This window comes from Heliangelus exortis, chromosome 1 (assembly GCF_036169615.1).
Source record: "Heliangelus exortis chromosome 1, bHelExo1.hap1, whole genome shotgun sequence".
NCBI classification, from domain to species: domain Eukaryota; kingdom Metazoa; phylum Chordata; class Aves; order Apodiformes; family Trochilidae; genus Heliangelus; species Heliangelus exortis.
In genome coordinates, this window is record NC_092422.1 from 109129169 (window position 1) to 109143547 (window position 14379).

A 14379-nucleotide genomic window follows, 5' to 3' on the forward strand; every position below is an offset into this window, starting at 1 on the left:
TACTTCAATCCATCAGCTCCCAGTGCTTAAGGGTATACAAAGAATGATATTGGAGAATGATAATGTTAGGAGTGTTAGCCTTGTAACAAAGCTAAGGGTTAGATTGTTTTTTTGTTTAATGGTAAGTACTGTTATGGATGTGTACTAGGTTTGGCATAAGGAGTAAGCTTTCCTCACAGCAGCCTCATGGCACTGTGTTTTATAGACTGGTGACCAAAAATCTTGTTAAAACCCCAACGTTTTAGTTCCTGCTGAACAGTGTTTACGGATCATCAAGATCTATCTTGCTCACTCTGCCACCCCAGTGAGTAGGCTGAGGGGGTGTGCAAGGGGTTTGGGAGGGAATATAGTTGGGACAACTGACTGACAGGGAGCAAGAGCTATTTCATACCATATAACATCATGCTCAGCAATAAAACTGCAAGGAGAGCTTTTTTTCAAGTAGACATTGCTCAAGGACTGACTGGGCATCAGTTGGTGGGTGAGAAGTGCTGGTTTCTGCACCATTTGTTTCTCTGTCACACCCCTTTAAAACTTTATCTTGACCCATGGAGGTTTTTTCCTTGCTTTTGCCCTTCCAATTCTCTCTCCCATCACACAGAGGTAGAATGAAGGAGAGACAGAGCAGGGACTTACCTGCCAGGACCAACCCACCACTGAATGCAAGCGTTACCTTTGTCTTTCTGGTGCCAAAGTGTTTCTAGGAAAGGCAGAAGTAAAAGCTCCCAGGAATGAAAGGTGAGGTTATGCCCAGTTCATGGTAACATTCCTACTGTGATAGCAGTCTTTGCTAGTAGTAGTGAGAAGACATCTTGTGTGACATCAGACTACAAAGTATGCCAAGAGCAGAGTTATCAAGAAGCTGTCCTGTGTCTTGTTAATGCAGTAAACAGTCACACAGGAGCACCACAGGCATAACAGACCAAAGATATAACAGATGCATCATCTCTTCACTGCAAAGCCACTTTTACAGAGTTACTTATTAGAAACTGCACTTCAAAATTTTACTTCCAAAGCAAGCAAGCAGGTGTTTCAGCTAGCTCAGAACAGACCTGCCCACGTGGCAATGAGATGCAGTGGAGGTGACAGGACAGCTTATTGCCTAGCAAGAGGTTGCCCTTCCCATCTGTAGCTGACCTGGACAACAATTCTGTACACCACAAAGACTGGACTCCTCTCATCATCCTCATCCACAAAAGGAATCAGACACACACATTGGCTACTAAGACACAACTGCAAGCATATAGTAAAATGCCATCATGGTTAAGACTACATCACCTATCTGCAATTTGCCATCACTGATTTTCTTTATGCTGGGAAAGAAGGAGAAAAGCGTGTAGCACAAGGAAGAAGGCTGGAAAAAACACTCACAAGCACTAAGCTGTCCAGATAATACTGAAAATTACTGAAAGCTAAAACACAGCCAGAAATGGGCACAGAAACCCTAAGATTATATATGTGCTGGCTTTGAGGCTCACTGCTGTTTTTTTTTTTTTTATTCCTGAAGAAATCAAAACTTTGGGAAAAGACTAATAATCTCCAAAAAAATCTAAAAGTCAAGCAACAAACCAAGTAATATTCAAGTAAGACACCATCTTAGGCAACAGAAAATTGACTATGAATAGTTTCACTAGGACTTATATAGAAAATATCAGAAAGTTCAACAGAAGAGGCGGTATGCACTCAAACTGTGTAGCAGAATGTGTAGAGGAATGGCCTGAGAATGCATACACAGCCCCATGTTTGAGGCACTCAGGTGCTAATTACGAGGTGGGAGGCGTGAGCTTGTGTTAAGCCCACCTGTGTTAGGCCTCCGCCCCCGCCCAATTAGGTTTTGCCTCAGCTGCACATGAGCAGGATTGGGGGGGTCAATCCTATCTTTGCAGATTCAGTGATGGACCCCAAAGACATCATTACCACCCAGGAGAAAGACCTCAATGATACAACAGACTGCTCCATGGAGATACTAGCCCACTGCTTAGTAATAGAGAAGAAACTTTACCCACAGAAGCATACAAAGCTCTCAGGATTATTTGGAAAGGCATAGAGGCCAAAGCAGAGATCGTGACTATGCTGTTGTGTAACTCTATCCTACATTTAAAACCCTCCTCTAGAGCAGAACTTCAATTGGGAGATAAATGAGATCCACACGGTTACATAAAAATCACAGTTTGTAAGGTCTGGGAAGGGAATATTACTTTGTGATTGTTTGAAAGTGCTGTCCCTGTACCAGCCAGCTGCATGAATTAATACTTCTGAGCTTTATACTTCATCCAGAAAGCAATGCTCTCTGAAGATGCAGAAGTGCTACAACAGAACACCAGACACTTAGAGCTACAGTTAGAAATCTACCAGCTGTCCATTCCTCATGCTACTTTTTGGGGTTTTTTGCTCAGAAAGATTTATCTGGGTGACTGTGGATGAAGACAAGACTTCCCTTCTCCAGAGCTCATGTGGTGAAAAAGCAGAGCAAAGGTCTTCTGGTGCCAACAGTCCCACAACATTGGGATCACTGCCTAATGGCAGATGACACCCAGGTATAGCACAGGCACATCATGACAAAGAAAAAACTGAGGGCCTTTGAGCAAGGATAGTCCAAGGGGATGGAGGCTTTAACAAATTACACCCATAGCATACTTCTGCATAGAAGGGCGCTCTAGAAAAAAAAAAACAAACAACAAAAGTTGAGCAGCAGTGTAATGTAGACAGGTGCGGACGGGCGAACCTTTCTTGGGGTACGGCGCTTCGAAATCAAAGACGTGTTCTCACCAAGGTGCGCAGTCAGTACTCCGATTTTCTGCCTTCAGACTTGGCTAGCCTCGTTCAGTGCTTCTGCTCCAGACTCAGGTAACCCCCTCCTTTGGCTGCTCGAGAGTGAGCTGAGCGTGTGTTGGGAAGCTCCCCTTTTATTGGCCCCCCCCAAATCCTGCTCATGTGCAGCTGAGGCAAACCCTAACTGGGGGCAGAGGCCTAACACAGGTGGGCTTAACACAAGCTCACGCCTCCCACCTCGTAATTAGCACCTGAGTGCCTCAAGCATGGGGCTGTGTACGCATGCTCAGGCCATTCCTCTACACATTCTGCTACAAACTGATTCAAGTGTAGTTCTGCACATTTTACAAAAGCTTCCCCAGTATCACAAAGAAGGACTAAGCCGTCTGGTGTCAGTGCATAACAAGGAATGGGAAAAAGCTCAGACAGGCTGAGGGGAAGCCTGAATAAAAAAAACCTGAGCTTTTCCAATGACTAAGGTCAAAGACTTCATCCACATCAACAGCTCCACAGGAAGACACAGGCTCAGCTAAGTAACTAAATGATTCTTAGGACATTTTTAATTTTTTAATTATCAAGTTAGTGATTTTTGCAGGTGCTTGGAATAAGTTACGTAGTATCACAGAAGTCTCCACTTCTACAGCTCAACCTGCATCCCACAAGCATTTCAGTAAGAACCGTCAGCCAGTGCTATCAACTCTAAGCAGAAAAATTGAAACGAGAAACTCCCAAGGAAGATGATAAGTAGTGCATGAAGAAAGAAACCAGTGTCTTTCATGCCTTTTCTACCATCCAAGGCACCTTTGTTATAAGCTTGTATCTGCAACACACAGGGTATGCCCATACATGTGCCACTTACATGTAGAATTTTGTTCTCTAGTGGAAAATCCAAGGACACTGACTTTAGTGGGGTCAAAAGAGAAGCTGCCTTTTTACAAGGAAGCTTCCAATTTCCTACCCTTTTAGCTGTTACTCCTGTGAGACTGTGTCCACTATCACCTGAATACCCTCTGGCTATGAATGCAGAAAAACAGAAGATGGGCCAATAGCTAAATAGGTCAATCTGTCATACTTGGACCTGAGACTTTAACTTTTGAGAAGCTACATGAGAAAATTTATCTGTACTCACTGCCTGAACTACTTAGTGTGAACCAGTGGATATGGTTTCTGTCCTCTGTGAAAAGCTAAATTATAAATCACTCTCATGCTTGCACATACAAATTGCTTAGTAATTTTACTGAACAGACTATATGCCACATCCCTTTCTGCTTTTAGATTGTGGCCAAAGATGAAGAACTGCCAGATATAGGACCTTCACATAGCACATTCAGGTATTAAAACTAGAGCTTTTATTTTGATAGAAATGAACTAAACTAAACCAATATGGAAAAGGCAAAAATACAGCCTGGACGGAAGAGGACATCTGTGTGTAGGAAAGGCTGAACAATGGGGCATTCCTTCTTGAAATCATGTGCTGGTTTGGGCTGGGATAAGAGTTAATAGCCCTTTTCAGGCTCTCACTAGCAGGGGCCCCAGGGGCACTGTTTAGGCACACTCACCCATGCAGGAGTTTACAGGATGGCTGTGTGGCATCTGTCTGGTGGGGAAAGCAGGCAAGTACTCCAAGCCTTTGACCAAATGCCACTTGTCAACATTCAATACAGAGAAAATCAATGACTGCAAAACCAAACTAACTTTAAGGGCCTGCTATTAGGCAGTGGGCTCTGCATGAGATTTCTTATAGAAAGCTGAAAAAAACTTTTAACGTTAGCTTACTTGCTATTTTTGTATGGCCATCTGTAACTGTAAACTAGAGTTCTTTTCTCCTACTTACCATTCCCTATTGGAAATACTCAACACATGGCCCTTCCCTCCCCTGGCACTTCAGCAATTGCCACAGGATTTAACCACCTGCTAATCCTGGGCTCATCCATTGTGCTCCCTTAAGGCAGTAGGGATTTATTTCCTCCTGGGAATACTCTCTCTGGCCAACCACAGCTGCTCAAGGAAGCAGGAGGCAGGAAAATGAACCCACCATACATAACAAACCACAAATGTATTTCTTCCACATTTTGCCCCCACCCTACTGTCACACGGTTCCCTATTTTAAAGAGGGAAACAGAGAACACTGTTCAAACAGAGAACACTTCAACATTATTTCAAGAAAACCAGGACAAACAGATTTGTCTGTACATTTGTCTGATGCTCTATTTTTAGGTCATGATCTTTGGAAGACTACACTGTGCAATCTCCAGGCATCTGAATGCTCTGAACTGAGCAAAAAAACAAACCCTGAGCTAAGACTGAGAGGGATTCACACAAAGAAACATCTGTTTTAAGCTGATGCTTTACTTCTAGACTTAAGAGGCCACAGACAGAAAAAAAAAAAAAAGAATATAAAATTGTAGACAATCTATTTCCCAAATAAAAACACGCATTCCTCTCCTTGCCTTCCCAAAATGAAAGCCTTAGGGAAGTGCTTAGTGTAAGTGAGCATTTCTTCACAGCACAAGGCAGAAACAATGACTGTGCCTGTTGCTCATTTTTGCACACAAGCATATTAGTGACTCACTACAGACTGCTGACTTCTGTGTGGTGGGACGTTTTGGCACATATACCATTGGAAAGAAGAAAAAAAGAAGGAATCAGTCACAGCTCCAGCAAATGTCGGAGTAGGCCATCTGCCCGGATTCAGTATAACTGTATTTTTCAGCCATTTTGTGACATTATTACACACACACACACTCGCAGTCCAAAATGCCTGAGAGAGAATTAGAGAAAAGGTTATGACTTGTTCTATCCTGCTACCAATGAAGACCCCCATTAATTTCAGTAGGAGGGGAGTCTTAAGAAATTTGGAAAGCTTTGGGAAAAAATTGCCTCTCATTTTAGAAAGTTCAAATTTTCTTTTATACATGTGGAAATGAAACAGCTTTTGCATCACAGGGCTCTTGAGGTGTTTTTACATGCAAGTAACTGGTTGAATTGAGGACTGGACATGAAAAGCACGGTAAGAGGAGTCAGTGGACACCAACCCACTGATCTTCCCCGTAAGAGTAGGAAAACGTCCTGATAATCCTGACCATTTCATTTAGGCAGCAAATCAGGCCTCTTGTAAGTATAGGTTAATGACATTTGACAGAAAATCAATCTGGCACCATTTATTCAAAAATAAAATGTATTAAGGCATAGAACCCTAGTTGCGAGGTGGGGTGGGGGCAGAGGACAATGACCCCAGAATCAACAAAAACATTTCTCTGTTTTCAATCACCAGTCATTCTGGGGGAGTTTCAGTGTGCAGCACTCCAACCTATTTTCCACATTTTAAATGTAATTTAGTAGGCACTGATCTATATAGACTGCAAAAAAAAAAAAAAAAGTACTTATCTGAAGACTGAGAATACCTGGGAAGTTTATGATTCTCTACTGCCCATTCAGAAACATGCAAGACACTATTTTAAATAGCATCTACCAAACCTAGCCCTAGTGACTGCCATCGATTGTTTGGAAACATCCAAAGGCCCTGATCACTAGTAGGCACCATTTGTGCTGCACATCTCTTCTAATCTTCTTACACAGACAACCCCAAGAAAGACCAAAGCAGCAGAAACAACTCCACACAAGACAGTAGTAATGCAGAGCACAGCAGAGCAATGTTAAGGGCTCCTATATTCCAGTAGTCACACCTGTAAGACTGTATTGACCCTTCATGGTTCATGCTCATTACACTGCAAGAATATGAAGTTACTTCTGTTTTAATCCAATAGGGTTAAAAAACCCCATGGTAATTAAAAAACCCCAGAGCAATTCCAAATCAAGCTCTACCATTTTGCACAATATGCCATTTCCATTTCCCACGAGGCTTGCAGGAGCACAGCATGCAGACCTGTGTTCCTAACACCTCTGGAGGTCAGTGTTCCCTAAGTGTCTTTGGACTTGTTCACAGACAAGCCAACAGCATGACAAAGCTGAATGGCCTGTCAGCACACCACAAATTAAATTGAGGATTCAGCATAATGAATGTTTCTCTTAGCTGGAACAGCTTTCCTACTAAGCTAGTAAGCTTGCTTGTATGCTGCTTGCTTCAGGTTGTTCCAAATCCACAACTCACTCGCATCCTAATTTCAAGCACCCCAGCAAAACAAAACAAATTAGAATCGACCCATTGCTACAGAATTTCTTTTCCGAAAGAAAAATGGTTTGTTGGAAAGTTCTTCAGCAGCTTCTTGAGAGCTGAACTTTGTTCTCCAGGGAGCTGGAGTGACTGACACAGGCTGACAGCTTGCCCAGCTAACTTGAGTGAATTCAGCATTTGTTGGTATTAGGAGCAGATATCACAAGCTCTGTCAGGGTTTAGTTTGGGGCTGCGGTCAGACGTTCACTGCAGAAACAGCAGTGTCACCATCAGATATTCCTGCCCTGGGGCTGCTTGTTGCAACCCCACAGCTCAGTTGGTGGAAAAGTTCACGTGACTCTTTACCATCTGCTTCAGTGCAAAGTCAGCTGGATTAAAGAGCCCTTATTGTCAGATAGAGGCAAATGCTCTGCGGCCTCCTCCCCAGAGCCATGCCAAAACTACTTATATCAGGCTTGTATCCTGCCTCCAGTTATGTTTCTGACCTTCCCTTGAGACATGGCTAAATATATTCCAAAGCTTTTGAAGTGATGCAAACAAGGATAAAAAAATTAAGCTAAGTATGAGTCTAGCCAAATCCAGAATGCTGTTCTGGGCTCCCTGACTTGAGGTAGCGTTTTTAGCATGCCATTCCCAAACAACCTAAGGACTGCAAAATTTTTAGACATATATACATACATGTGAACAGGTAAATATTTCAGTGAGAAAATCCAAGCAGCTGCTATCACAGTGTCAACTGCCAGATCACAGCAAACAAGATCTTGTCCCCAACAGATGTTGCTTAATTAACCACTCTATTACCATACTGTAAAGCAGTATGCTTTGTGCTTATTGAAGAAGTTGTACCAAATATATACCATAAAAAAAGAAAGGCATTTGAAGTCAGAACTCACTTGGTATTAGCACAAGCCTAATTCTGCAAAAGCGACTGTTGCACATCTAATTATATAAATACAGAAATCAATACCAAAATTGGCACGCACTCGAAAAGAACAGCTGCTCAATCCTGCATACTGTAATGTGATTATTTGTGAAGCATTCAAAAGGCATAGATGTAATCCAGGGTCACCTGGCTGAAATAGCTGCATTAGATCTGAAAACCTGCTGGCCAGTGGAACTGCCATAGCAGCAGCAAAGGAAATCAGCTTCACATTGTGAACAGTGCATAATTAGGACTCTTTTGAGCAACTTTTTGTCTTGTAGAATTACTGGCACACCATTCCTTCATTTTGTGATGTTTCTGTACTGTATGTATACACCAGTATTTCTGACAGAATCTAGAAGTAGGGCCTCCCAATGTATTCTCACTTCTCTATCATCTCTGAGCCTCAGGTTATTTGCATATAAAACAGCTAAATGACTCTTGAGTTTTTCCCTCCAAAAGCCTCAACAATAGAGATGGGTATGGGCTGGTTTTCCTGTCCTCTAACCTTTTTTTATCACGTCAGAACATTTTGGCTCCTAACTTATGATAGGAGTTGAAATCTTGATTTAAAAAAAATAAATAAAGCAATTCAGACATCCTGGAATCTTATGTTTTAACTTATAAAGCCTAAAACTATTAGAAATGCTAACTGGCATAAAACTATGTTTTAAAAATGTCAAAATGTAACCTTTTGATCATGTGCCATTTTTTCCCCATTTTCTCTTGGGAAAACTTGTCAAACCCACTTACTTCACAGATATTCATGCTTTTGACAAATCTGCTTGCCATGAGGAATACATTTCAAGTACAAATTCTAACCAGTTCTACTCAGCATGAAAATCAGGAGCCAAGAGTACAGCCTGAACACTAATCCAGCTGAGAACCAGCGAATTTCAGTGCCATAAAAATGCTTTCTTTGACTTCATTCTTTTCACATATAATAGTAAACTCCTGAGCTTGTCATAGCACTGGTTTTGCTTAGCAGTGCACTGCACATGGTAATTTACCTTTGTTGGATTTTGGATGTTCAGATGAGCCGCTTCCAACCTTTCTCTTTTTCCGCGGAGCAGCTGAATTTTTCCTGTCAAAGGTAATAGGACTGTATTGAGGGAGGCTGTTGAATTTCTTTTCAAATTCTTCTTCCAACTTTGCTAAGCTAAAGGGGAAACAAAACCATTCAAATTAAACGTAACTCCATTTCTGGAGAAAAAACCACACTGTCTAGGAGTATGTGTGCATGTATACATACCTATCTACATAGAGACAAGGGGAAAGTGCACACGCACTGTAAGCATGAAAATAATATATATTAATTGAACTTTAGGATCAGAATGTACACTCCAGATTCTGCATTTGTAACAGTATAAATTGATTACATTAGCTCCATATATTAAAGTTAGGGGAAAAAAACCCAACAAATCGATGTCCTGCCAGTGACATTTAGCTCTGTTAGCTGCACAGATTTGTTCAGAAGATTTGCCTGTATTGTTAGGGGAATGAAAAAAAGACAGTAAAACAAGAAAATAAGCAAATTGATAGAGTAACTCCACATAAAAGTCCTTACATCAGAATGAAAAGAACTACTCAAACCTGAAGAAAAATGTCAAAATGTTCAACATTCTGATGGTATTCTAAAACCTGATACTTGAAGGTAGGAATTAGCTCTGTATTTGTTCCGAGGGATCATATTTCCTCCCCTTATATTTCACTTGTTGTAAGATTAAAAATGCAACTAGCTCATGCTTTCCTGAAACCCAGCAACCCTTATAACTCTGCCCAACCTGAATTACTGTAATTAGCTTTACTTACAACTCAAGAAATCCAGATATAATATAGTTGTATAGCCACATAGAAATAAACCACTTGAACAGGTTGGTATGGCATGGCATTTCTGGATGCAATTACTACACTGTCTTGTATATGCACTCTGTTCTAGAAAACTTTTAAAGCCAGGCAGAAGCACAGGAGGGAAGTGTATTTTAATAAAAAGCAATGTACAGAGCTAGGCAGATTATAAATAGCACTGCAAATGACAGGTGAACAATGACATTTTCTACACATCTTTAATTCTGTTTGCTATGGAAAACCTGAACTTGATAGAACCTGGCATGACTGTTGGAGGTATGGCCCTTATGTACTATACACTTAAGACATATCAGAAGAAACATGGTATTTTTCTCTGCTCTTTGAAGAAGCACTTGAAACAAATTGCATTCTGGAAGCTCTGGTACACATAATGATCCTTCATTTTAACTCTGTATTTATTACATGTTTTGGTAAAGCAATCTTCCATCTTAAAATACAGCCTTGGGTCTTGGCAGACTGCATGCACAGTGGGGTTAATTTGTCTGCAGGTTTTTCTGTGTGTATGAATGTCTTGTTTTGTTTTTATATCACAAAGTTATCTTACAGGAGTGGTGCTTGGTACTTTGCTACCTTTCTCTTTCATGTGGATGTTCCCCGATAACCACAAAACAAGCTGGTTTTCTGCTCTGACAGCTGTCAGGCATCTCCATCCTCCACCCCAGCTTCTTTCCCACTGCCTGTTGCCACCTGCCCCACCTCCTGCCCCAAGGACACGAGAGAGGCTGCAGCTCTAACAAGGAAGCAGCCTCTGAGCTGCCATCCTGGCTCCTACTTTATAGCTTGTGAGGCATGAAGGTAGCGAGCAGTGCCACCACTCTGCCAGCAATTAATTATTTGAAAAAGTAAATAATTCACATTGTCATGAATCTCCAGAGCATTTTACAAGCCTGCTGAGACACATGTAGCTGAGCTGAGGTCTTTATGCCTGCCAGGAGATGGATGCAGGCAGAGCACTGCTCAGCTAAGGAAGGGGCTGCACGTGGACAAGGTCTGTTTGACAGGGACCACTGGGAGACGTGTGGGCCCAGTAGTAGCAGAGAAGAAGGCAAGAGGAAACGGGGATAAAGACATAATTCCAAGGGCTGAGGACCCCTATACACACACAAAATGAGGCTAAAAAGTGATGCTGAAGAGAACAGAAAGTTAGTAGGAGCAGGCAGAGGTAAAACCAACTCTTCAAGTAGCCAGAAGGCCAGGTAGTGCAATGAACAGGGATAATGGATACTTTCTCCAACACTTACATTTCACAAATTACCAATTCTGCCTTTACAGAGCTCACCACATAATATTAATTAATAACACAACTGACTCAAGAAGCAAAGCTGGCAAGTAACTTGATACTTTTTTTTTTTTTGACTACAAGATGCATTCAATTTTTATACCATTAGGTGTCTTTCATTTTAGATTTTAAAAAATATTTTCTAAACTTACATACAACGCACTAAAAATGCAGGAAGTGTTTCATTGATTTTTCTTGACTATCCCAAGCAAACAAGACTTGGAGATTTTAATCAACTTAATGTCTTTGCTGTAAAGTGAGCTGAGGCTAAATTTCACATGAACTAGGTTATAAAAAAAGCTCCTGCAAGCCGTTTCAAAAGAAACACTATAATTTTAAGCATGAAGTATGGAAAATCTACTCCTTTATAATTAATTTGCACTCTCTGAATACAGATAATTGGAAGTCTTAAAGAATTTTCAAGTAAGTATGAATAGCTAAGCAGATTTAACAACTATGCCTTTGGTTAAATTAATTTGTAGTACTTGAACCAAAATTGTTATTTGTACATTAGAAAAGTGTGGCCTTGATAAAATTTAATGGATTTGAAATCATTAAGTATTCTTCTGATATATTTAATTTCTTCATGGTGCCAATAACATTTAAAATGCCTTTTATCTACCACGGAAATACTGTGTATTTGTCATATTAATTTGCCAATATTAGAACATTTACTCCTGCTCTGCAAGCAATCTCTAAAAGCGGGCGAGAGTTCTGTTCTTTCTAGTCTAATTCTGTTTATGATGATCAAATGCCTACACAGAGCTTTAAATATGGCTTGTGAAGAGCTCTGAAAATATAACTAATCCTCTTCAACAGCTTTTGGGCAGGTAAATATTGCACAGCTTTTTTAGAAGTGAATAAATAATGTCACTGAAATCTGTTTACTGTAATGTGAACCAGGAAAGATCTCAAAGGAATTACTTGGGTATACAAGCATGAGGTATCTAGAACATGACTCACTCAGCCCAAAGGGGTTTTTAATTTTCAGGAATTCTAACTGTCATTATTTGGGTGTCTCACTTAGCTGTAATGAGCAGGACTCTGAAGTTACCAGGCTGACCTAGCTAAAACTTTGGACAGTGTTAAGCTGCAACTTACCCGAAAACAAATTCTTCCTTTGGCTTATGCTTTTTCAGTTTTTTGTTCCCACTTGTCCCACTTGGGGAAAAAGCCCAGTTTTCTTCATTCCAGCATCCTTCATGATCTGATGAATTGCCTTTTCCTGAGCTTCTTTTTCCTGGTATGAAGGCAGAAAATGGTTTAGCTTCTTTATAAAATTGCCAGAACATAATGGGCTTAGAGGGAACTTCTGTACCCATTCTATACCACAACTTACAATGACCTTCTTGGAGGGGCTAAAAAATGTATTGTTAAACTGGGTAATGATGCCATTGGCAACTAATTTCTTCACCCTTCAGTACCTCTGAAGTCAGGATTTCTCGAGGTTTAAAGGAGGAGAAAAAAGGTGAGTATATTTACAGTAATAAACTTCCCTAAATTATGAACATTTTTTTCCTTTTCTAACTGTCCTGATCACAAATATAAATCTAATCATTGGAAAAATAAATTTCAAGACATCTCACTAAAATCTTTCAAAATTATCTCAGCTTTCTTGCTCACCACGTACAGCAAACCTAACAACTAGAGCAAAAGCAGAACACTTTTGCCTCTAGTAAGACTGAGAACTATGCTCATGCTCACTACCACACAAGCTGCTTGTACAGAAACCAGCTAATTGTTCAGGGCTACACTCAACACAAGTTCTGCATTCATCTATCAGCAAGCTGACAAATCAACCAAGAAAGACTTGGGTCAAAAAGCTAAAACTCAGGTAATGAAAGATAACGAGGGAGAGGTTGAGAGTTTGTGAGATAAGTAGGAACATAGATTGCAGGACTAGAGAAGACATACCCTGAACCACAGGTCCCCCGGCCCGTCCCCTCCACTTGCCAGCATCTCAGGCGACCAAATACAGCATTCCCATCACATAATGCTCAGTCTCCAGCTTAAGCATGGACTTTTTGCCTTTCCTCCCATTTCAGGAAGGCTTTTGCCATTCCTGCTGTAAATGAAATACTGAAAGCTACCTACCTCTGTCCACGTTAGCACGCAGAGATGTTAGCATGCCCTCTGACACCAGAGTTTTATAAAGAGCACCTTTGCAAGATCTCTCCGATTTCCTGGAGCCACAGGTTTCTATCTTTTTAACACAGTCACTGTCCTCAGTTTTGACCTGTCCTGGTAAGCTTTGGGGTACCACCTCCTCTGTTGGGGTCAGTGGTTCCACTTTAATATTATCAGAAACCTCACAGGGTACCTCCTTGCTGGCTGCAATACTAAGGAAATCGGGAGGCTTAGATTCTTTGGTGGTCTCTGAGGGTTTCTCCTTTGACGTTTTCTTCTCTTTCGATTTCACTTTTTTCTTTGGTGATTTTGTATCCAGCACACTTCCCTTCACATTTGAGACAGGGCGGGGTTTTTTACGGGGAGTTTCCGTGAGTATCTCAGCACCCCAGTCCCCCTTTGCAACGGCTTCAATTGTATACATTACGCTTTCAATGTCCGACTCGGAGGACTGCCTCTTTTTGCAAGGCTTCTTAGGGGTGGATTTTTCGTTTGTGTGCCTGTCCAACTTATTTTTTTTCTTTTTCTTCTTTATCTTTTCTGGCTTTAGTCCGAGGATCTGATTCATGTCAGCCATTGAAAGCTCCGGAGAACAGCACATGTGACTCTTTGTGTTATCGTTTCTCTCAAAAGGATTGCCCTCCATTGCAAGACTAATAAAATCCCTGCATTTTGCAGTTTCTAATTCCTCAGCTTTTGTCTCAGCCAAGTTTTGCATTTTCTCCATCTCTGATTGCTCTGTTTTTCCTTTACAGGAGTCTTTTATTGTTGTTTTCTCCAGTTTTTCTACTTCCATTTCCTCTGGAATTTCCACTCCCACATCTTCTGGTGCTTCCACTTTTGGCTTCCCAGGTTCTTTCACTTTTACTCCTTCTGAAGCAAGGCACATCTAAAATGAGTTTAAAAAGTAGTCCCATGAACCAAACATCAACTTTTAACATTACTTACCTATACTAATAGGAACATTACACAGGGAATTTCTCTGGCATCTTAATTCAGGAAAAAAACCTATGCTGAAGGACAGTACTGAAAAAACACAGTGAAGGCCTCCTGAAACTGATAGGATGTGATGATGGCTGAGTGCTAGAAAAAGGCTGGGGGAAAGACTGATCTCAGTGGTGTTTCCATGATCCTTTAAATGCTTTTAATATGACTTGCAAACCCACTGCTATATTGATTTTCAGGATACCATAAATGCAACAGAACAATACAGTATTTCTCACTATTGCCACAGACAAGTTATTTGAAAGTTCACATCCATATGCCCTTCAGCTC

The 14379-nt window shown here is 40.9% G+C and overlaps 1 protein-coding gene across 35 annotated transcripts in view; it reads right to left on the reverse strand.

Moving 5' to 3' along the window:
• Positions 1-14379, reverse strand: part of BBX (BBX high mobility group box domain containing) — a 146665-nt gene that overhangs the window by 18042 nt on the left and 114244 nt on the right. For 33 of the 35 annotated variants that reach the window (XM_071757897.1, XM_071757861.1, XM_071757808.1 and 30 more), the window contains 3 exons: positions 13072-13993; positions 12079-12217; positions 8840-8988 (listed from right to left, as the gene is read on the reverse strand). In XM_071757897.1, coding sequence (XP_071613998.1) covers positions 8840-8988; positions 12079-12217; positions 13072-13993 — 1210 coding nt within the window. The remainder of the gene's footprint in view (positions 1-8839; positions 8989-12078; positions 12218-13071; positions 13994-14379) is intronic. The other 2 variants (XM_071757715.1, XM_071757771.1) reach the window with 1 other exon arrangement.